Raw genomic sequence first — 24,852 nt, forward strand, 5'->3', positions numbered from 1 at the left:
CGGATTGTTTGAGCTCAGGAGTTCAAGACCAGCCTGAGCAAGAGTGAGACCCTGTCTCAACTAAAAATAGAAAGAAATTATATGGACAGCTAAAAATATATGTAGAAAAAATTAGCCGGGCATGGTGGCGCATGCCTGTAGTCCCAGCTACTTGAGAGGCTGAAGCAGTAGGATCGCTTGAGCCCAGGAGTTGGAGGTTGTTGTGAGCTAGGCTGACACCATGGCACTCTAATGTGGGCAACAGAGTGAGACTCTGCCTCAAAAAAAAAAAAAATGTGGTATATATACATAATTATATATACACGAGGGACTATTCAGCCATAAAAAAGAATGAAATCCTGTCATTTGTAACAACATGGATGGAACTAGAGGCCATTATGTTAGGTTAAATAGCCAGGAACAGAAAGTTAAACACCATATGTTCTCACTCATATGTGGAAATCAAAAAAAATTTTGATCTTACAGAAGTAAAAAGTAGAACAGAGGATATTAGAGGCTGGGAAAGGTAGGGCAAAGGGAGGGATAGGGAGAGATTTGTTAAAGGATATCAAAATTACAACCAGAAAGTAGGAATAAGGTCTAGTGTTATATACTGCTGTAGGATGACTATAGTTAAGAATAATACATAGTTTCCAACACAAAGAAATGGTAAATGTTTGAAATGATAGATGATGGATGTGTTAATTATCCTGATCTGATCACTATATATTATATGGATTGAAACATTGCCATGTACCCCATAAGTATGTACAATTATTATTTATCAATTTAATAAAAAAGGAAAATGTGATATATATACACAATGGCATATATATTCAGCCATAAAAAAGAATGAAATCCTGTCATTCATAGCAACATGATAGAACTGGAGGTCATTATAGTAAGTGAAATAAGCCAAGCAGAGAAAAACAAATATCACATGTTCTCACTCATATGTGGGAGCTGAAAAAGTGGATATCTCCCAACAAAAGGAAATAAATATTTGAGGTGTTGGATATCCTAATTACCCTCATTTGATCACTACATGTTGCATATTTGTATCAAAGTATCACATGTATCCCAAAAATATGTACAACTATTATGTATCCATAAAAATTAAAAAGAAAAAAAAAGTGGATCTCATGAAGATAGAGAGTAGATTGGTGGTTATCAGAGGCTGGGAAGGGTATGGAGAGGTGTGGATTAATGGGTACAAATATACAGTTAGATAGAAGAAATAAGACCTGGTATTTGATGGATCAGTAGGGTGACTATAGTTAACATTAATCTATTATACATTTCAAAATAGCTAGAAGAGAACAATTCAAATGTTTCTAGCATAAAGATAAATATTTAATGTAATGGATATCCCAATTACTCTGATTTGATTATTTGAATGTATCAGATTATCATATGTACCTCATAAATATGTATACATTATATATCAATGAAAAATAAAAATAGAAAAAACTCAAAATGTGAAAGGACATATGGCAGCTACATCTTTCTCTTTGATAGAAAAAAATTAATTTATCTTGTAGAATTTCATTTAGGGACCATTTGGTGATGTGGCAAGAGGCATCCCCAATAAAAATATTATAGCAAATATAGTAATGTTTCTTGTCAGTGTATGCAAAAGCTGATCCAAGTTATTTAAGAATAAATTTAAGAATGAAGGTTGGAATATCACTTTATATAAAGGCTGAAGTTTTGTGCCATTCCTGTAACTCTAAAGTTTATAGCCTTTTTAAATATAGGAGGAAACTCATGCTTTGAGAGCATAAGATGAGAGAGAAGGTCATTTGGAAGAGAAGGTCATTTGGAAGAGAAGGTCATTTTGTATAGTGGTAGATGGGGTTGAAAAATTGAGCAAAAAGATGAAAGTTCAGAACACCTGCAGTAAAGAAAGAGCTGACTGAAGATCTACATAATTCATTAGATTTAGTTTATTTTAAAAATAAGCAAAGCAGAAGTCACCAAAGAAACAATTATTTCCAAAGCCTCCCTAACTACCCACGTAAACTATTAGATTACATATTCTAGGTTTATATTAATAGTTCATTGGGAATAAAAAATGGAATAAATTTTTGATGAAATATATAATATAGTAATGGATCCATAATAACAAATGCTGATGAGGATAAAACTTCTTGAGTCTTGCTTTATGGCCTGGTATATGTACGTTCAGTTGATATGTCTTCCCATTTATTATGTTATTAATTTCTTACAGCATTATTTATTCCTTACTACAATTCTATCAGAGAAATAGTATGATTCCCATTTTTCAAGTTAGAACATCAAGATCAACCAAGATAATAAACAACTTTTCAAAGTTCACAGATCCAGTTAGACTTATCTAAAACTAAAGAGTTGCCTTTTTTTGTAAAAAAATGGTACATTATACCCCCTGAGTATTGCTTTAGTGGCATTACACAAATCCTGACATACTGTGTTTTCATTTTATTTGTTGATATACTTAGAAGTAAATGTGTTATTTAGAAGTTATAATAATTTTCATATATCTCTATATTAGAGAATGTACCATTTATACTTGAAAAGAATATGTGGGTTTTTAAAATTTCATAATATTACAGGGGTACAAATGTTTTTGGTTACATGTATCAATTTTGTTATGCTTGAGTCAGGGTTGTAAGTGTGCCCATGAACCAGATAGTGTTCATTGTACCTATTAAGTAGGTTTTCGCCCATCCCCTCCTCCCAAGAATATATGTTTTGCTCTTGTTGGGTTGAATGTTCTATAAGTATCAATTAGATGAATGGATTGATGGTAGTGATATCAACGCACGGCTTCCCAGGTTTCTCTGGGGGTCATCTCCGTCCCAGTCAGCCTAAAGGGAGAAAGAACATGGAGAAAAGTGCTTGGGAGGTTTTTATGACATCACTTTCACTCAAATTCCATTGGTTAGAACTCCGTCACATGGCTTCACCTAATGGTATGGGAAGCTAGGACATGTAGTCTAGTTTTTTGCCTTGGAGGAAGAGGAAAATGTATTTGGACAGCCAGCCAGCAATCTCTTTATGTTCTCTGGAAGAGCTTGTATAAGATAAGAAATGCTTGAATCATGGGTATACAGTAGAAATTGTAAAGTTATTGGGGCCTGCTGTTTAATTTGGGGGAAGTTTTGTAACTGCTGATTCAATTAATGGATACATGTTCATTTATGTTTTCTATTACTTCTTGAGTCACTTTTTGTAAGTCACTTTTTAGGTATATATCATTTTATATAAGTTTTAAAATATATTATCATAAATTCATTGCAAGTATTTTTTCCTCTGCTTTATCTGTAATTGAGTTCTTTCTTCATTTTTAATATTGTTTACTTATGCCTTCTATATCTTATTTGGTTAATCTTACTAGAGATTTGCCAATTTTATTAGTCTTTACCAAGAATCTTAATCTTTTTATTTCATTAATTTCTCTTCTTTATTATTTTTTTTCTCTACTTTCTTTGGGTTTATTTTGCTCATCTTTTTCTTTTTTTTTTTTTTTTTTTTGAGACAGAGTCTCACTTTGTTGCCCAGGCTAGAGTGAGTGCCGTGGCGTCAGCCTAGCTCACAGCAACCTCAAACTCCTGGGCTCAAGCGATCCTCCTGCCTCAGCCTCCCGAGTAGCTGGGACTACAGGCATGCGCCACTATGCCCGGCTAATTTTTCTATATATATATTTTTAGTTGTCCATATAATTTTTTTCTATTTTTTTAGTAGAGACGGGGTCTCGCTCTTGCTCAGGCTGGTCTCGAACTCCTGACCTTGAGCGATCCACCTGCCTTGGCCTCCCAGAGTGCTAGGATTACAGGCGTGAGCCACCGCGCCCGGCCTCATCTTTTTCAATATTTAATTTGGATGCTAAACTCATTATTTTTCAAACTTCTTTTCTAATACATATATTTAGGGCTATGTATTTCCCTTAAATCCCTCCAGCTGTGTTGCTGTGAGTATTTATACATAGTACTTTTATTATTATCTAGTTCTTTGTATTTTCTAATTTCCATTGATTTTTTTCCTTAATGAATGAGTTATTTACAATGTGATTTTAAATTTCCACAAGCATGTGAGATTTTCTTAGGGTATTATTTTAGGTTATTAATTTTGAAATTGTGTTGTCAGAGAATGTGGTATGTATAATTATGATTTTATAAGACTTGTTGAGTCTTGCTTTATGGCCTGGTGTATGCATGTTCAGTTGATATGTCTTTCCATTTATTATGTTATTAATTTCTTACAGTATTATTTGTTACTTACTACAATTCTGGAGGTAGTATGATTTCAATTTTTCAAGTGAGAACATTAAAATCCAACCAATATAATAAATAACTTTTCAAATTTCACAGATCCAGTTAGACTTATATCAAATCAAAGCAGATACATACTATAAACAATTAATTTGGCTGGGTGCGGTGGCTCACTCCTGTAATCCTAGCACTCTGGGAGGCCAAGGCAGGAGGATCGCTTGAGCTTAGGAGTTTGAGACCAGCCTGAGCAAGAGCAAGACCCCCGTCTCTACTAAAAATAGTAAAATTAGGCAGGTGTGGTGGTGCATACCTGTAGTCCCAGCTACTCGGGAGGTTGAGGCAGGAGGATTGCTTGAGCCCGGGAGTTTGAGGTTGCTGTGAGCTAGGCTGATGCCATGGCACTCTACCCTGGATGACAGAGCAAGACTCTGTCTCAAAAAAAAAAAAAAAAAAAGTCTGGAGTGAAAATTTTACCTTATAAGCCCTTACCCCAAGAATAGCCAACGTTGATTATTTTCCTTATACAAATATGTTCCTGTCTTTTTCATTTTTTTACAAAATTGTCATATTATTTTTACATTTTCAAATATTTGAGGAAAGCAGAAAAATGAAAAGAAAAAAGAAAAGTAAAAAGAATAACAAACACTCATGTAATCTCCTAAATGAACATTTTTTTTGGTCATATAAGCTTCAGGTCTGTAATTTTTTTAAGAAATGAAACATTACAGGTAAAGTCTAAGCTTATGTTCTACCCACAGTCCCATTCTCCTAATTCCCTCCCAGAGACAACTAATATCATACATTTGATGTATTTTAATGCTTTTAATTACTTTGAATTATTAAAAGTATTATTCTTTTGTGTTTTCTTCCAATGTACATAAATGGGAACAGTACATAATTGGAATCATTGAATATAGCTTTATGGAACTTGCTTTTTTCACTGAACGCTGTTTTTCAGTTTTATTCATGCTGATATGTATATAGATCTAGTTTATTCATAAGTGTTAAATTTGATAAAGTTTCACTGAACATACCTGTATAACCAGGAGCCAAATCAAGAAACAGAACATTATGACATCCTAGAACTCCCCCGATGTCTGTGTTTCAGCTTTCTTTTTTTTTTTTTTTTGAGACAGAGTCTTGCTCTGTTGCCCAGGCTAGAGTGCCATGGCATCAGCCTAGCTCACAGCAACCTCAAACTCCTGTGCTCAAGCAATCCTTCTGCCTCAGCCTCCCGAGTAGCTGGGACTACAGGCATGTGCCACCATGCCCAGCTAATTTTTTTCCATATATATTTTTAGCTGTCCAGATCATTTTTCTCTATTTTTAGTAGAGATGGGGTCCTGCTCTTGCTCAGGCTGGTCTTGAACTCCTGACCTCTAGCAATCCTCCTGCCTTGGCCTCCCAGAGTGCTAGGATTACAGGCGTGAGCCACCATGCCCAGCCTGTGTTTCAACTTTATATCTGCCTTCATTTGCTCAACATCATGTTTATAAAACTTATCCATTTTGTTGTATGTAGTTGTAGTTTATTCTTTCCCATTGCTGTAGCATATTTTGTTTTCTTTAATTTGTTTTTAAATTTATCCATTCAACTATTGAAGGGCATTTGGGCAGTTTCCAATTTGTGGGCTATCTCAAATAGTGCTGCTATAAATATTCCAGTATATGCTTTTGTGTATGCTCTTCAGTTGAGTTATTTGCCTAAGTGTTGAATTGATAGGTCAGAGGGTATGCATTTGTTGAGCTTCCGTAATAGTGCCAAACAGTTTTTTAAAGTATTATACCAAATTACATTCCCACCAGCAGTGAATGAGAGTTCAGTTTGCTCTGCCTCCTTTCTAACTCCTTTCTCTTTTTCATTTTAGGCATTATGTGAATGGTCATAGTATCTCATTGTGGTTTGATTTGCACTTCCTTAATGATTAATAAAGTTTTATGTTTATTGGCCATTTAGATATTCTCTTTTATGATATTCTTAATTTTTTGGTTGTTTCATTTTTGTTTTATTATTTTTTAATTGACAAAATAATTGTGCATATTGATGGGGTACAGTGTGACATTTTGATACATGTGTAAAATGTGTAATAATCAAATCAAAGTAATTGCCCCAAACATTTATCATTTTATTTGTGTTGGGAATGTTCACAATCCTCTTTTCTAACTATTTGAAAACATACAATAAATTATTATTATTTTTTTATTTTATTTTTTTTTTTTTGAGACAGAGTCTCACTCTGTTGCCCGGGCTAGAGTGAGTGCCGTGGCTTCAGTCTAGCTCACAGCAACCTCAGACTCCTGGGCTCAAGCGATCCTCCTGCCTCAGCCTCCCGAGTAGCTGGGACTACAGGCATGCACCACCATGCCCGGCTAATTTTTTGTATATATATATTTTAGTTGTCCATATAATTTCTTTCTATTTTTAGTAGAGACGGGGTCTCACTCTTGCTCAGGCTGGTCTCGAACTCCTGACCTCGAGCGATCCACCCGCCTCGGCCTCCCAGAGTGCTAGGATTACAGGCGTGAGCCACCGCGCCCGGCCAATAAATTATTTTTAACTATAATTGTTAACACTACAGTGCTATAGAACACTAGAATATATTCCTATCTAGCTGTAATTTTGCATCCGTTAAACCCCTACCCTTCCAGCCTCTAGTGACCACTATTCTGCTCTCTACTTGTATGAGATCCAATTTTTTAGTTTCCACATATGCGTGGGGACATGTGGTATTTATCTTTTTGTGCCTGGGTTATTTCACTGAACATACTATCCTCCAAGCTTATCCATGTTGCCACAAATCACAGGATTATATTCTTTTTTATGTCTGAATAGTATTCCATTGTGTATTATGTACCTCATTTTTTTTATTCATTCATCTGTTGATGGACACTTAGGTTGATTCCAAATCTCAGCTATTGCGAATAGTGCTGCAATAAACATGAGGGTACAGATGTCTCTTTGATAATACTGATTTCCTTTCCTTTGGATAAATGCCCAGGAGTGGGTTTGCTGGATCATGTGGTAGTTCTATTTGTAGTTTTTTGAGGAACTTCCATATTATTTTTCATAATGACTGTTCTACTCTACATTCCAACCAACAGTGTATAAGAGTTTCGTTTTCTCTGCATCCTTGCCAACATTCATTATTTTCTTTCTTTTTGATAATAGCTATTCCAATGGGTGGGATAGAACATCATTGTGAGGTGATATCTCATTATGGTTTTGATTTGCATTTCCCTGATGATTAATGATGCTGAGCATTTTTTCATATATTTGTTGGCCATTTGTATTTGTATATCTTTTGAGAAATGTCTGTTCAGATCATTTTTCCATTTTTTAATCCAATTGTTTGTTTTTCTGCTGTAGAGTTGTTTGAGTTCCTTGTATATTCTAGATATTAATCCCTTGCCAGATGGATAGTTTACAAATATTTTCTCCCATCGTACAGGTTGTCATTTCACTTTGTTGATTGTTTTCTTTGCTGTACAAAAGCTTTTCAGTTTGATATAATCCCATTTGTCTATTTTTATTTTTGTTGCCTGTACTTTTGAGTTCTTATTCAAAAAATCGGCCAACTAAAACATATATAGAAAAAATTAGCCGGGCATGGTGGCACATGCCTGTAGTCCCAGCTACTCGGGAGGCTGAGGCAGTAGGCTCGCTTAAGCCCAGGAGTTTGAGGTTGCTGTGAGCGAGGCTGATGCCATGGCACTCACTCTAGCCCGGGCACCAAAGCAAGACTCTGTCAAAAAAAAAAAAAAAAAAAAAAACAATTTGGGAGTCCTACATGAAGCTGTCAAAAATTAAAAAAAAAAAATCTTTGCCCAGACCAATGTCCTGGAACCTTTCCCCTGTTTTCTTCTGGGAGTTTCATAGTTTTTGGTCTTACATTTTAAGTCTTTAATCCTTTGTGAGTTGATTTTTCTATATGGTGACAGATGGGGGTCTAATTTTATTTCTATCCAGTTTTCCTAGCACCATCTACTGAAGAGGTTGCCCTTTACGCAATGTATGTTTTTGGTGCGTTTATCAAATATCAATTGGCTGACTGGGCATGGTGGCTCACACCTGTAATCCTAGCACTCTGGGAGGCCAAGGAGGGAAGATTTCTTGGGCTCAGGAACTGGAAAACAGCCTGAGCAAGAGGAAGACCCCATCTCTACTAAAAATAGAAAAATTAGCCAGGTGTGGTGGCACACGCCTGTAGTCCCAGCTGCTCAGAGGGCGGAGGCAAGAGGATCACTTGAGCCTAGGAGTTTGAGGTTGCAATGAGCTATAATGATGCCACTGCACTCTACTCAGGGCAACAGAGTGAGACTCTGTCTCAAATACATACATACATACACACATACATGAAATCAGTTGGCTGTAAATATGTGGATTTGTTTCTGGGTTCTTATTCTGTTCCATTGGTCTGTGTGTCTGTTTTTAATGGCAGTACTACACTGTTTGGGTTATTATAGCATAGTAGTATATTTTGAAGTCAGGTAGTGTGATGCCTCAAAGCTTGTTCTTTTTACTCAGGATTTCTGTGGCTATTTGAGGTCTTTTGTGGTTTCATATGAATTTCAGGATTGTTTTTTCTATTTCTGTGAAGAATTTCATTGGTATTTTGGTAGGGATTGTATTGAATCTGTAGGATGCTTTGGTTTACCCTTAAATTTTTAACACCCATACTCAATTGTTTTTCTGACAAAATCTAAAGATATTCAGTATCTCTATTCTTCCCCCAATGTAGATAAGGAAGTACCTTAGCAATATTTAAATTACTAGGCAGGACACATGCCTGTAATCCCATCACTTTGAGAGAATGCTTGAGGTCAGGAGTTTGAGACCAGCCTGCACAACAGAGCAAGACCCCATTTCTAAAAAATTTTTCTTTTTAATTACCTGGGTATGGTGGCCCATGCCTGTAGTCTAAGCTACTCAGGAGGCTGTGGCAGGAGGATTGCTTGAGCCTGGGCATTTGAAGTTGCAATGAACTATGATTGCACCACTGCACTCCAACCTGGGTGACACAGGGAGACCCTGCCTCTAGGGGAAAAAAAAGTTGCTACTGTTCCCCGACTTACTAGTTATATGCTTTTGAGAAAGTTACTTAGCCTCAACTTACCTCATCTGTTTTCTCATCTGCAAAGTGGGGAAATAATAGTACTTAACTCAGAGAGTTGTTGTGAGACTAAATAAGTTAATATATAAAAAGCATTTTGAACAATGCCTGGCATATATGTAGTATTTGCTGTATGAGTGTTAGATGTTATTATTGTTACAGTTATTGCTAAAAGGATAGATAACATAGATCAAGGGAACACAATAAAGAGAACAGGAATAGACTGACACAAATATAGCTAAGTGATTTCTGACAAAGTTACAAAGGCAACTCAATCTAAAAAGATCATCTTTTCAACAAGTGGTGTTGGAATCTTTGGATATCCATATGCAAAAAGAAACAGAAAAAGAAAAAGAACTTGACTCATAACTCACACCTTATAAAAAATGAAATTAAAATGAATCATAAATTAAATGTAAAATATAATCCTATAAAACTTTTCTTAAAATAATGTAAGAGAAAATCTTTGTGACCTAAGTTAGGCAAAGAGTTCTTAGATAGGACCCATAAGCACAATTTATAAAAGAAAAAAGTTGAGAAAGCTGACATCACCAAGACTCTATAAAAGACAGTTAAGAGAATTGAAAAGACAAGCCATAGACTGGGAGAAAGTTTTTACAAATTACGATCTGACCAAGGACTTGTATGCAGAATGTATGAAGACTTCTTAAAACTCAGCAAAAATTTGAACAGATACTTCACTGAAGAAGATATATGGATGGCAAATAAACACATGGAAAGATACTCCACACCATTATTCATGAAGGAAATGCAAATTACAACCACAGTGAGATGCTACTGCACATCTATTAGAGTGGCTAAAATGAAACTGACAGTACCAAGTGGTGGTGATGATATGGAGCAACTTAACTGTTATATATTGCTGGTAGGAAAGCAAGATGGTACAGCCACTTTAGAAAGCAGTCTGAGGCTAGGCACAGTGGCTAATGTCTGTAATTCTAGCACTTTGGGGAGGCTGAGGCATGAGGATTACTTGAGTCCAGGAGCTTGAGGTTGCAGTGAGCTACTAGCCCAGGTAACAGAATGAGACCCTGTCTCAGAAAAAAAAAAAAAAAAAAAGCAGTTTGACAATCTGAGCCATGGCACCAAAAAAATTTTTTTTTGTTAAAAAGCTGTTTGGGGCCGGGCGCGGTGGCTCACGCCTGTAATCCTAGCACTCTGGGAGGCCGAGGCGGGTGGATCGCTCAAGATCAGGAGTTCGAGACCAGCCTGAGCGAGACCCCATCTCTACTAAAAATAGAAAGACATTATATGGACAACTAAAAATCTATATAGAAAAAAAAAAAAAAAATTAGCCAGGCATGGTGGCGCATGCCTGTAGTCCCAGCTACTCGGGAGGCTGAGGCAGTAGGATCGCTTAAGCCGAGGAGTCTGAGGTTGCTGTGAGCTAAGCTGACGCCACGGCACTCACTCTAGCCTGGGCAACAAAGTGAGACTCTGTCTCAACAAAAAAAAAAAAAAAAAAAAAGCTGTTTGGCAGTTTTCTTATAAATTTGAATATATTCTTGCTGTGTGACCCTAGTGAAATAAAAACATATGTCTAAACAAAGAGCTATATGCAAGTGTATAGTAAATGTATTCCTAATCACTATAAAATGGAATATTACTCAACAATAAAATGAAACAAACTATTGATACATACAACAACATGGATGAGTCTTAAGTATGTTATACTGAGTTAGAAAGACCAGATTCAAAAGGCCACATGCTGTGTGATTCCATTTATGTGAAATTCTAGAAAAGGATGGAGAGTTGGAAAATAACCAGTGGTTGCAGTAGTTCATGCATGACCCCAAAGAGGCAGTGTGAGGAAATTTTGGGGGTGATAAAACTGTTCTTAACTTAGTTGTGGTGGTGATTGAACACTCTTTGTACTTATAGAGCTGCACACCAAAAAAAATATGAATTTTACCTTGTGTACACTTAAAATTTTTTAATGTAAAAAATCTTAGGTTGTATCTCTGAATATTGAGTACTGCTTCTCTGCTACTTATTTCTATATTCTCTCTTTGGAACTCCTCGTAGTTTTATGTTATATACTCTTAAACTTTTCCATGCCTCATAATTTCTTTTTCATATTTTTCATTTATTTTTGTAATCAGGTGAATTTCTCAGTATTATCTTTCATTTCATTAATTCTTTGTGTTCAAGGAACGGTTTATTCCATTTTTTAATTTTTGAATTTTTTTGTTTCTAAGATGCCTCATTGGTCCTTTTTTTAAACTGATCTATTGTTGGTGGCTCAGGATTCCCTTCTCTCAAAGATTTTGGTAATGCAGATTCACTCACTGTGCCAGAGAATAGTCTGGACTAGGTCTTGTCTCAGTGATAGCCTCTGTTTCTTCTGGCTAATTCATGTTTCTAGACCTCAGAGCCCAGCGTGCCTGTGGTTTTAGCCCTGCTTGTTTCTCTGTGTTGCATTTCTTCCTTTGTCCATAGAGATCCTTATCTTATATTTGAGTATGACCGTGCCTTTTTAATTTTTTAAAATATAAGTTTTATCATGTTTTCATCGTTTAATATTATCTGGTATTTCCTTACACCACTGCATCAGTGGTTCTCAATTGGGTACAGTTTTGTCCCCTAGGGCACATTTAGTAATGTCTGGAGACATCTTTGGTACAGTGCACAGGACAATCCTCCCCAAAAAAGAATTATGCAATCCAAAAGATAATAGTGTTGAGATTGAGAAACCCTGCACTAAATAATTGAAGAATACCATATTTTTCATATATAACATCATTATAACTTATTTGACTTCCTAATTTGGGGCATTTAGAGTTTTTTATATTAAAAGTATCACTTTACATAACTTGTTTTATACCATTAGTTAATTCCTGAATGTAGACATTTCTGAACTCAAAATTAAAATTTTAGAGGCACTATCTTGAAGCTGGAAATTACTTAGGAAACAATAAAACTATGGCAACAACAAAGTCTTTATCATGTCACATCCTTAGTAGAGCCTGATAATATGTTCACACAAAAAGATCTTCAATTAGTTTTATATTTCTCAATCTTTTTTTCCAAATAATATACTCCTAAGCTATTTTAAGGTTCTTCGAGTTCTGTAGAGCCTTCTGTGAAAGCTTTCTACAGTTTGCTTTATGTGTAGGTAGCAGATTTCAGCATGTTAATGAAGACTTGACCAACCTGACTATAATTACTTCATACTTTCTTTATTCCTAATTGCTTTTAATACATACCAGCATTAAGACGATTAGTAGCAGGCATAAGATAATAGGAAGAAAACAAAGGACTGGCTTTAGTTTGCTGCATTACCTTAGTTCATTCAGTTACTTCTCTTACATGGACCTCAATTTTACCATCTGTGAAATGAAAGGGCAATACCACATAATTCCTGTAGGCTTTTCCAATTATAAAATTTATGATATGTTATTATTTTATATTGCTTTCAATTAGCTTTTTATTTTATATTGCTTTCAATTAGCTTTTGATGATGTCTTTTACAGTCCCTGAGATAAAGATCAAACTTTTAAAGATTTCTAAAATTCCTCATATTTCTTACCTTGTTACCCTCATCTGCCTCTGTGTAGGGATTGATAATACAAATCTTAAAATGAAAAATGTCTTATGTTGGAAGACTGCTGGGAATGATACTAGAGAAATAACAAAAAGCTGGACTGGGAAGGAAGAAAACCTGATAAGGAGGTAGAACTATACAGAAACAAACAAAACCTAGGTTTCAAATCCTGGCCTCATCAAAAAAAAAAAAAATAATAATGTGCCCTGGGCCCTAATCAACAGGAGGCCTTTTGTAATTCTCTAATGCAGGGTCTTGAAGTTTATTAGAATTGCATGAGACTAGAAATTCAGGTCTCTAAATCTCCTAGTTAATGTCTTAACACTATATTATGTTATATCATTTGAAATATTATATCTTTTAATTTTACCTAGAGAATGAAGATACATGCATGAAATAATCTTTTGTAATTTATTATTTGGATAGGTTTTTTTAACCACTTAACCTATTTTCTGGCTGCTGGTGCTTTTACTTTGGGAATTGGTTTCTTTGCTTTGGCATCTGCTTTGTGGTTCCTGATTTGCAAACGAAGGTAAGATTTACTAGAATATTTGTTTAACTATTTTAATTTTAAAAATTCAATGAAGCACTTTTTCAAGTGGTATTAAATAACTATGATAGTATTGACTCTGTAATTTGCAGTTTGGTTGAGTTGGGGGAGGCTTTACATGTTTTAAATAGCCTGAAAATAGAAGTACTAGTAAAAGCAATCTTCATGCATTAAGATATTTGAGGATGGATAAGATCTATTTTATTTTCTCAGAGACATGGGTTTGATTATAATGTAAGGGGAGAAAATTTTTAAAAAATTGACTCCCAATTCAGAGGTTAAAAATATTGAGAGAGATCCAGGTGCAGTGGCAGGTGAAGGCAGGAGGATCATGTGAGGCCAAGAGTTCAAGACCAGCCTGGGCAACATAGTGAGACCCCATCTCTAAAAAAATTTTTTTTTAATTAGCTGGGTAGGGGCAGTGCATGCCTGTAGTCTCAACTTCTCAGCTGCTCTGGAGGCTGAGGCAGGAGGATCACTTGAGTCCACCAGTTCAAGGTTACAGTGAGCTATGATGACACTGCTGCACTCCAGCCTGGGCAACAGAGCAAGACCCTGTCTCTTAAAAAAAAAAAATACTGAGAGGGAAACACTCTTTCCTAGGAGATATTTTAGAAAAGAGCTGACAGAATGTCCTGGTATGGACTAAAAGTAGTCTCTTGCCAGAAATAGAAAAAAAGATTGACACCTTAGTTCCTTTCAATCATAAAATTTTATGTCTCTAATTGTTTAATCAGTTCAGTATTTGCATCATCTGATGTTTTAAAAAATGTAAATTGTAACATAATCTTCCCATACAGTCTTCTAGTGTTCCCTATCCCAGAAAATTAATATATACTACCCATCCACATGCACAAGTCAGAAATTTATCACTTATTTGTTCTTCCAGTAAATTTGTTTATTAATTTATTTATCTATTTGGTGCTTGCCATTGTTCTAGATATTGAGGATACAACTGTGAACAAGTCAAACAAGATTTCCTTTTCATAGATTTGCAGTGCCACTGGCAGGGGGTAGATAATGAACATAATAGATAAAGTGGTCAGGATATGCCTATACACATAGGAACTAAAAGAAGAAGCCAGACATATGAAGACTTTGTGCAAGAACTTTCTAAACTGAAAGCATAGCAAGTACAAAGACCCCACGGTGGGAATGATCTTGGCATTATTCAGCAAACAGAAAGAAGGCCAATGTGAAGGCCTCTCACTCAGAATGAGAGAAGAAAATGATTATGAAATTGAAGAGGCAGGTTGGGGCCAGATCACATAGGAATTTGTAGGGAGTTTGGATTTTATTTGTGCATTGAAAGGTTTTAAACAGAAGAATGGCCTTATCATCATAGCTAAGATTGAATGCTTACAACAAGCTAGGTATTATTCTAAGTGCTTCATATGTTATCTCACTAAGACTTAGCCTCATGGTGTAGAATTAATATTATCCCCATTTTAAAGACTCTATACTGTCTCCTATAGCTGATTTACGTTTTAATACTGCTTTTTAAAAATTGAGGTATAATTTACATACAATAAATCACATAGATTTTAAATGTACAATGATGAATTTCTACAAATACATACCTATGTAACCACCACCCCAGTCAAGATATAGAACTTGGGGAGGGAGGAGGAGAAAAAAAGAAAAATTAAAAAAACATATAGAATTTTTCCATTACCGGCCGGGTGCGGTGGCTCACGCCTGTAATCCTAGCACTCTGGGAGGCCGAGGTGGGCGGATCGTTTGAGCTCAGGAGTTCGAGACCAGCCTGAGCAAGAGTGAGACCCCATCTCTACTAAAAATAGAAAGAAATTATATGCACAGCTAAAAAATATATATATATAGAAAAAATTAGCCAGGCATGGTGGTGCATGCCTGTAGTCCCAGCTACTCGGGAGGCTGAGACAGGAGGATCGCTTGAGCTCAGGAGTTTGAGGTTGCTGTGAGCTAGGCTAACGCCACGGCACTCACTCTAGCCTGAGCAATAGAGTGAGACTCTGTCTCAAAAAAAAAAAAAAAAAGAATTTTTCCATTACCCTGGAAAGTTTCCTCATGTTCCAGACATCATTCCCTACCTCCTACCTCAAAGGCAAGCATTATTCTGATCTCCATCATCATAGATAAATTTTGTCTATTCCCGAACTTTATAGATGGAACCATATGGACTCCCAAATATCTGCTTTTTTTCACTCAACATAATATTTTAGAGATTCACTTATATTGCATTTATCCACAGTTCATTGTTTTTACTGATGAGTAGTATTCCATTGTATGAATATACCTTGATTTGTTGATCCATTATTTTGTTAGTGGACATTGTGGTCACTTCTAGTTTTTAGCTCTTAGGGATATGGCTGCCATGAACATTCTTTTTTTTTTTTTCTTTTTTATTTCAGCATATTACGGGGGTACAAATGTTTAGGTTACATATATTGCCCTTGCCCCATCTGAGTCAGAGCTTCAAGCGTGTCCAACCCCCAGATGGTGTGCACTGTACCCACTAGGTGTGTATATACCCATCCCCTCCTCCCGCCTCCCATCTGCCCGACACCCAATGAATGTTATTACTATATGGGCACTTAAGTGTTGATCAGTTAAAACCAATTTGATGATGAGTACATGTGGAGCTTGTTTTTCCATTCTTGGGATACTTCACTTAGTAGAATGGGTTCCAGCTCTATCCAGGATAATACAAAGAGGTGCTAGATCACCATTGTTTTTTTGTGGCTGAATAAAACTCCATGGTATACATATACCACATTTTATTAATCCACTCATCTATTGATGGGCACTTGGGTTGTTTCCACATCTTTGCAATTGTGAACTGTGCTGCTATAAACATTCGAGTGCAGATGTCTTTTTTATAGAATGTCTTTTGTTCTTTTGGGTAGATGCCCAGTAATGGGATTGCTGGATCAAATGGTAGTTATACTTGTATCTCTTTGAGGTATCTCCATATTGCTTTCCACAGAGGTTGTACTAGTTTGCAGTCCCACTAGCAGTATATGAGTGTTCCCATGCACATTCTTATAGGAATCTTTTGTACTTATGTTTTCATTTCTAAGTAAATACTTAATAGTACAATTGTTGGAGCATATGACTAACTTTCTAAGAAACTACCAGTTTTCCAAAATGGGGGTACTTTCCCACCAGCGATATATGAGAGTTCTGATTTACCTTTTTTGAAAGATTTTTTTTTACTTCTCTGTGAAGCCTGGATTTTAATGGAGCAAGAGTGAAAGGAGAGAGACAAGTCAGAAGGCTATTGCATAGTCCAGGTGAGAGCCTATAGTGTCTTGAAATAACATGGAAGTGGAGGAGATGAAAAGAAGAGGTTGGATCTGCAATATGTTTTGCATGTAGAGTCAGCAAGGCTTGTTAATAGATTGAGTGAAAATGGCAGAATTAATGCTGACACCTAGATCTTCATCATAAGCAACTGAAAAGCTTACATTCTCAGCTCAGTTAAGCTCAGCCATTTACTGAGATGAAGAGATGATTAAAGCAGGGAGAAACTTCGGGGAGTGGTGATAAACTAGGAGTTGTGTTTTGCATGTCAATTTGAAAGCCTATTAGACATCCAAGTGGAAAGGTCAAATAGGCTGTTGGATATTACATGTATCAACTTCAGGAGAGAAGTCAGGGCTGAAGATCTGATATGTAGAGAGAATCAAGTCATAGAATTGGATGAGACTAACCAAGGAGTCAATGTTGAAAGAGAATAGGTCCTACAGCTGTCACCAACATTTTGAAATCTAGCTGAAGAGTAGGAAGAATCAGTGTCTGAGAAGAAAGAGAAGCAGAAAGGTGTGGTATCAAGGAGGTCAAAATATTTTAAATATTTCAAGAAGAAGGTGGTGGCAGCTATGTTGAAGGTAATTAAGTTGAAAAAGATGAAGACAGAGTTTGGGTTTGGCAACATAGATGTCATTGGTGACCTTGATGAACAGTTTTGGTGTTATGATGGGTTCAGAAACCCACCTTTGAATAGAACCCAAGAAGTGAGAAAATTGAGGCAAGTCTGGTCATTTCATCAAGAATTTTTTTTTATGAGGAGGTGCTGATAAATGGAGGAAAATATGGGGTCAAGGAAGGTTTTTTTGTTTCTTTCTAAAAATGAAAGACATGCTTGAGATCTCAAGCATCTTTTTCCCTCCCCCACTAGATTTTAAGTCTCACTAAGTTCTACTTATCTTACCTCATAAATCGCTCAGATCTATTCATTTCTCTCCATTACCGCTGCCGCTACCCTATCCAAGTTATCATTATGCCCCACGTAGACTACTACGAGGGGAGTTATAACTGACTCCTTACCTTCACTGCTGTCCGTCTTTAATCTTTTCTCCACACTTCAACCAGATATTTTCCAAATGCAACTCTGACCCTATTCTTCTACCCCTCACCCACTATATTTTAAAGGACATCTCGTTGCTTTTAGGATAAAGACAAAATTTGTAAGGGCCTACATGATCTACTTGTGCATATTCCCCAATTTCATCTGCTTTACCTCTTGCTTTCTGTGTTTCTGCTACACTGTCCTAATCTGAACATTAGGTCTTTGTACTTGCTTTTCTCTCTGCCTCCCATAGTCTTACTTTCACATCTTTCCTCTCCACCGCACTCTACCTAAAAACTACTACTTTTCTTCAGATGCCCAGTTAAATCATCCCTTCCTCAAGAAAGCCTCCCTGACCTCTCTAACCAGGTTAATTTCCTTTGTTACATACTCACACAGTACCAGATAGCATTCCTTGACAGCATTTTCCACAATTCTAATTTTTAAATTTTTTGTGACTATTTTGTTAATATCTGTCTTCTTTAACAATGTTTAAGCTTCATGGGAGCAATGATAGTGTTCTATGAGAGTAAAGGCTGTGCTTTTTTCCCCCCACTATATATATATAAACAACACCCAGCATAATACCTGGCACATATTAAGTACTCAATAAATATTTGTCAAGAAAATTGAATTCAATTAAAGAGTGAATCCTTATTGTTAATACCTCATCAAGTAACATGATATGATCTCTTGAATTAATTTGGAAATTTCTAGTACCTCTGAAAGAAAAAATGACAATCAACATTATTATTATTAGAGGGGAATTTACAATTGATGACTGTACATTGACATGTCATTATCACCCACAGTTTATAGTTTACATTAGGGTTCATTCTTGGTGTTATACATTCTATGGGTTTGGACAAATGTATAATGACATATATCTACCATTATAGTATCATACAGAATATTTTCACTGCCCTAAAAATCCTCTGTGCTCCATCTGTTCATCCCTCCTTCCCTCTATCCCCTGGCAACCATTGACCTTTTTACTGTCTCCATAGTTTTACCTTTTCCAGAATATCATATAGTTGGAATCAGACAATATATATCCTTTTAAGATTGGCTTCTTTCACTTGGTAATATACACTTGAGTTTCCTCCATGTCTTTTCATGGCTTTATAGCTCATATCTTTTTAATGCTGAGTAATATTCTGTCATCTGGAAGCATTATTTTTATTTTTTTTATTATTTTTTTTTTTTTGAGACAGAGTCTCACTCTTTTGCCCGGGCTAGAGTGAGTGCCGTGGCGTCAGTCTAGCTCACAGCAACCTCAAACTCCTGGGCTTAAGCGATCCTACTGCCTCAGCCTCCCGAGTAGCTGGGACTACAGGCATGCACCACCATGCCCGGCTAATTTTTTGTATATATATATTTTAGTTGTCCATATAATTTCTTTCTATTTTTAGTAGAGACGGGGGTCTCACTCTTGTTCAGGCTGGTCTTGAACTCCTGACCTCGAGCGATCCACCCGCCTCAGCCTCCCAGAGTGCTAGGATTACAGGGGTGAGCTACCGCGCCCGGCCTGGAAGCATTATTTTTAAAATCCTTCAGAATGACTGTTTGAAACTATATTCCCTTATACTTGACTATCTGTCTTTGATCAGCTGAGGTTTTACTGGGGCTTTATTATTTTTAACCCTCTCACTTGTTTGTGGTTGCATGGATAATAAAAGATCACAGGTGCTCTTCCTTTTTTTTTTTTTTTTTTTGAGACAAAGTCTCACTCTGTTGCCCAGGCTAGAGTGCTGTGGCATCAGCCCAGCTCACAGCAACCTCAAACTCCTGGGCTCAAGCAATCCTCCTGCCTCAGCCTCCCAAGTAGCTGGGACTACAGGCGTGCGCCACCATGCCCAGCTAACTTTTTCTATGTATTTTTAGTTGTCCGGTTAATTTCTTTCTCTTTTTTTTAGTAGAGACGGGATCTCGCTCTTGCTCAGGCTGGTCTCAAACTCCTGACTTCGAGCAATCCTCCCACCTTGGCCTCCCAGAGTGCTAGGATTACAGACGTGAGCCACCACGCCTGGCCCTACTCTTCCATTTTAAGTCATTAGTTTCAAGTCTTACTTTTAGCCGGAGATATTATTAAGTACCAAAATTGACCAATGAGTTGCATTTTATTTAATTTTCTTTACTATTAAAGACAAATTTATGAAAAGGCTAATTAACATTAGAGTTGATTAATTTTCTGACAAGCAAAAAGAAGTATATCAGACTCCTGCTTAATATTCAAACTGAAAATACTAACCCTACACAAGTAGCTTAATTTACATTTTATGAATAAAATAAGTAGCTTAATTTACATTCTGTGAATAAAATAATGAAGTCTAACATATGAGAAGGGAGTAGATAAGTTGATTTATGCTTTTAAAAATAAATAAGCTGGAAGGGTATGGTGGCTCACACCTGTAATCCCAGCACTTTGGGAGGCTGAGGCAGGAGAATTGCTAAAGCCAGGAATTCGAGACTCACCTAAGCAACATAGCAAGAACCTGTCTCTACAAAAATTTAAAAATTAGCTGGGCGTGGTGGCACATGCCTATAGTTTCAACTACTTGGGAGGATGAGGTGGGAGAATCACTTGAGCCCAGGAATTTGAGGCTGCAGTGAATTATGATTGGGTCACTGCACTCCAGCCTAGATGACAAAGTGAGACCCTGTCTCCAAATATATACATATATATATATATGAATAAATGTATGTATACTATAATGTATTTATTATAATTTTGAAACCTTTGTGTATAAATGTTAGAAACAATAATTTTAATTGGTTTATAATCTATTTCATGTTTAACAATATTCTGTACAATATATTTTTCAGAGAATTATTTCAAAATTCCAAATTTAATATAACTGATGAGAGATGCAGGCAAAGACCATCAGAGGCGAAGATTAAATCTTGTTCTCCGTGTGTTTTTATTTCTCGAAATTTTCATACTGGAGAATTTCAACTGCAGGTAGAGTGTAATATTTTATAACAATCTTTTTAAATAATTTCTTTTGCTACCATGCCATTAGCATGAGAATCTACTGTTACTTTTTAATTTCAGGAACAATAGTATGGAGCCAAGTTTAAATTGCCTAAACTAGTTAGAGTTTATACAGTAGGAAAACTGAAAAACTAAATGAAAATATACCTCCTTCTACAGTTGCTTCTCTGTTATCTCTAGCCCAAGAAACTGCATTCCATATATTGGGATTGCCACAGGGCACATAAATGGCATAAGAAAAACTGAAAGCAAAATTACCAAGCCTGTCAAAGGAAGAAGATTTGGAGATAGATACTCAGATAAGCTAACCATACCAACTAATTGAAATTATATTTACTTTGACAAGAACGTAGTAAGCCTTTATTATATTCCAAGCTCTGGGTCCCCCTGTTGGGGATAGTAAGACATGGCCTCTACCTCCAAGGTGCTTACACAGAACAAGTGAGACAGGCAGAAACTTTGTGTAATGTGGTAAATGTCAAAACAGTGTTTTATGAATAAAGTAAAACAAGGCAGAGACCAGTAGAAATTTAAAACTATGATAATAGCTAATCAAAACAAATAGTGCTCTTATAGTATTAGCAGATAAATAATGAGTGACAAACTGATAGGTTGGCAAAGTTTCATTACATATCTTGAGTATTGAACTCAGTGTTCATCTGTTTAATATTTGTTGAGTATCATACATATGGCAGCACTAGTTTTGCCACTGAGGCTGTATAGACAAATAATATCTGAGCTGCGCCCTAAATAAGCCCAAGGTCAGTAGAGAAGGAAAACATGTATAAACTAGTTATTATACCATAGTATAATAAGAGCTCACAAAGTGAAGTAGTAGAGACAAGGGAGCCTGCATGGAGGAGGGCTTCACAGAGAAGACATTTGGAACCAGGTTTTGAGAAACGAATAGAAGTTTGTCAGGAGTAGACAGAACAGAGGACATCTTATGTACAAAGGCTTGCAGCTGTAAAAGGAAGCAATAAATTCAGTAAAATTGTTATAATGTTTGAAACCTATGCTTCATTGAAGAGAGTGGTAGAAAAAGCCCCTGGAGATGAGATTGTAATGAGCCTCCTTTGCACCTTAAGGATTTTGGATCTTACCCCATATACTATACAGATCCACTGGAGGCAGATAGGAATCCACTGGACCGTAGGAATATGGTCAAAAGCAAGATCTATAGAGCTGGATCACACAGGTTTGAATTCTGGCCCTACCACAACTAGCTATGTAATAATCTTAGGCAAGTTACCTAACTTCTCTGTGTCTCAGTTTCCTCATCTGCAAAATGAGGAAAATTTCATCTCCAGAGAGTTGTCGAGGGATTAAATGAATTCTGTGAAAAAGCATTCAGAATAGTGCCTGCCCATACAGTGAGCACCATACAAGCCTATTATTACTGGAAGGTTTTAAGCAAGTGGATATAAAGATCAAATTAGTTCTGAAGGTTATTAGCTGTGACTTTCAAATGAAGGATAGTTTGAAATAGAGGTTGCATTGCAGAGAAAAAATTGTTTCTATTCATTTAATATTAATTTAATTTACTGAGCACCCATCACATGCTAGGCATTTCACTGGGTACTAATGAAATAACCAGCACACCAGGTGATTCTAATGCTCTAAAATTTGAGAACTACTATCCCACCACACTTCCCAGAATCCATCTGGAATGTATTGTTTAAGCAATGTTTGATTTGCTCTAAAAGAATATTCCCATTTTTATAAAGACCTTCAGCCAGAATTCACTTTTTGTTATTCTTGTTGTTAGTTAATTAAATGAGTAAGTTTAGGAATTTGAATTATTTGTTAGCCCTCTCTAGTTCTAACTAAGTGACTCTAAGTGAGGATGGAGAGACGTCATCCTGTTTGAACTGTAGTTCCTGGAGACTGCCTTCCTGGGCCAATCCAAATTCTCTTCAGATGATACCTCAATACTTTTCCTTTTCTGTTAATATATTTTGGTGAAAGAAATTCATATTTTGGAAAAAAACATTTCCCATCAAAATTTATAATGTTCAAATTTATTACTGTCATACAAATATATAAATCAAATATATCAAATGTTATATAAAAGCTATTCAGTTTTTTAAATACAAATAACTTTTTTATGTAGGAGGAGCAAAGAAAACAGGAAGCAGGTCATATAACAGGTACTTTTTCTCAACAATTTATTAGAAGAAATCTTAATCAACTTTAGCAATTCATATCTTAAGGAATCAAGGGGTTATTCTAAATGTTATCTAAGTATTTTAAATGCCAAGAAAATTTAAGGGAAACATTAATTTATTAGTATGGAAATGGGCATCTGCTTTTTAGAAAAAGAAAACTGGCAATGTCATATCTTAAAATGTGAAATTTTAATTTTTATCTCTTATGTGTACCTCAAGGTGTCATAGTCAATGCCATATAGTAATGCCTCAGGGTCAAAAGACACGTCTTTGTACCTCACAACATTACCTCCTACATAATTTTAGAAATCCTGAATATAAAACATAATAAAGTATTTAAAACAGCTTTAAAAATTAGTATGGAAAATATTAAAAGTTAATATGTAAAATATTATAAAACATACTTTAGGATATTTTATAAATGTGATATTTTCTAAAACTTGACATTTTTAATGCCAAGTATGAAGACTAAGTAATATAACGAGAAAAACATGAGACTTAGAGTAATAAAAATCTAGGTTAAAATTCATTTTGTATCTGATCTGCGATGGGTCATTTCTCTAAGTCTGTTTCTCCTTTTGTGAAGTGATGCTAATAACAGCTACATTAAAGAATTGTTGAGAGCATAAATAAGATATAGAAGTATATCAAAATGCTCTGTAAATTGTAAGGCTCTATAGGAATGTTTGTCACTATTATTGGTATAGAGCCAATTCATAGGCCCTTCCCAATGCAGACCAAACATTTTGTAATCTGCCTGATCAAGGAGGCATGTGTTTTTTAGCTGATTTTTTAAATAAGGAAATATTTAACTATAAATAGTTAAGAAACTATCTGCCTTTTCTGATTTTAAGAAACATTTCAGAACTGAGATTTCTAGCCTGATTAGAATATTTTCTTGTAAAAACGATTGATTTTATTTAGAATAAACTCTTCTACTCTTGAGCTTTATGAAAATATTGCTAATTCCTAATTATAAGTAACATTGCATGGATGATGACAGCAACTCAGGTTTTTCTTTATAGCATTATCCTGCCCATTATAACATTGTCCTTATAATTAAGATTTGACTTATGAATATGTAATATTCACAGTAAATCAAGTAAATCTAATTTTTTACAGCAATTGAAGATCACTCTAAAGATGAACTCTGCCTTGCAACAGAAAAGGTCGCTTGTGACCGTGACCCCTCAGAGACTAGCTCAGCAACAAATTGCAGCAGTGTCACATTAAGCTTATCAACATTGCCATCTGATTCTTATTACAGCCAAAGTATAGAAGCAGCTAATGACTGGTTTTCTGATGATTCTTTAGTGAGAAAGAACTCTCCAATGCCTTATCTCACGGAACCGCTAATGGAAAAAGTATTTTCATACCTGTCAACCATTTCATTAGATCGATCTGCTCAAAATGCACTGAATATGACACTAAACGATGATCAAAAAGATGGCAGCATTAAGGAAACATGTTCATGAAGAAACACACAGGTTGAAATACAAAACCTTCAACGTAGTATTGAATTACTTTTTACTTTTGAAATTTTGTATTCACTGAAATCAGGTAAAGATAAAACTGAATTACTAGCTTCTGAGCCTCTTAACATGTCCATACTAATATTGCTTTTCTTATTCTTTACCATAGAATGGTCCTACTTCCCTTGTTGGTTATTGCTAGAAACAAAATTGCAAGAAGAACTAGAGTGATATCATGAACATAAGCTTAACTCTTTGTATCTCATCAAAAGACATAATAAATGATAGGAATGTATGTCAACATACAGGAAAAATAATTTAAGAAATCTTCAGCCCCAAATAATATATTTTTGAATAAAACATCTGTAGCATTTCCTTATACTTTTGATGTTTTTAGTTTTATTTCAATGTGGGTGGGTCTGGGTGG

At 35.7% G+C, this 24,852-nt stretch overlaps 1 protein-coding gene across 1 annotated transcript; it reads left to right on the forward strand.

Moving 5' to 3' along the window:
- Positions 1–8,239: 8,239 nt before the first annotated feature.
- On the forward strand, positions 8,240–24,428 carry C8H1orf185 (chromosome 8 C1orf185 homolog). The gene is made up of 5 exons (XM_069479174.1): positions 8,240–8,252; positions 13,334–13,439; positions 20,617–20,752; positions 22,899–22,935; positions 24,076–24,428. Exons 1-5 carry the CDS (start codon positions 8,240–8,242, stop codon positions 24,426–24,428), a joined length of 645 nt encoding a protein of 214 aa, XP_069335275.1.
- The last annotated feature ends 424 nt before the right edge of the window (positions 24,429–24,852 follow it).

Source organism: Eulemur rufifrons, chromosome 8, assembly GCF_041146395.1.
Source record: "Eulemur rufifrons isolate Redbay chromosome 8, OSU_ERuf_1, whole genome shotgun sequence".
NCBI lineage: Eukaryota > Metazoa > Chordata > Mammalia > Primates > Lemuridae > Eulemur > Eulemur rufifrons.

What these genes read in the sequence shown, in the direction of transcription:
- C8H1orf185 (XM_069479174.1), top strand. An exon ending in TTCCTGATTTGCAAACGAAG is followed by an intron (nt 13,440 to 20,616) that starts GTAAGATTTACT and finishes TATATTTTTCAG; the next exon opens with AGAATTATTTCAAAATTCCA. An exon ending in CTGGAGAATTTCAACTGCAG is followed by an intron (nt 20,753 to 22,898) that starts GTAGAGTGTAAT and finishes TTTTTTATGTAG; the next exon opens with GAGGAGCAAAGAAAACAGGA.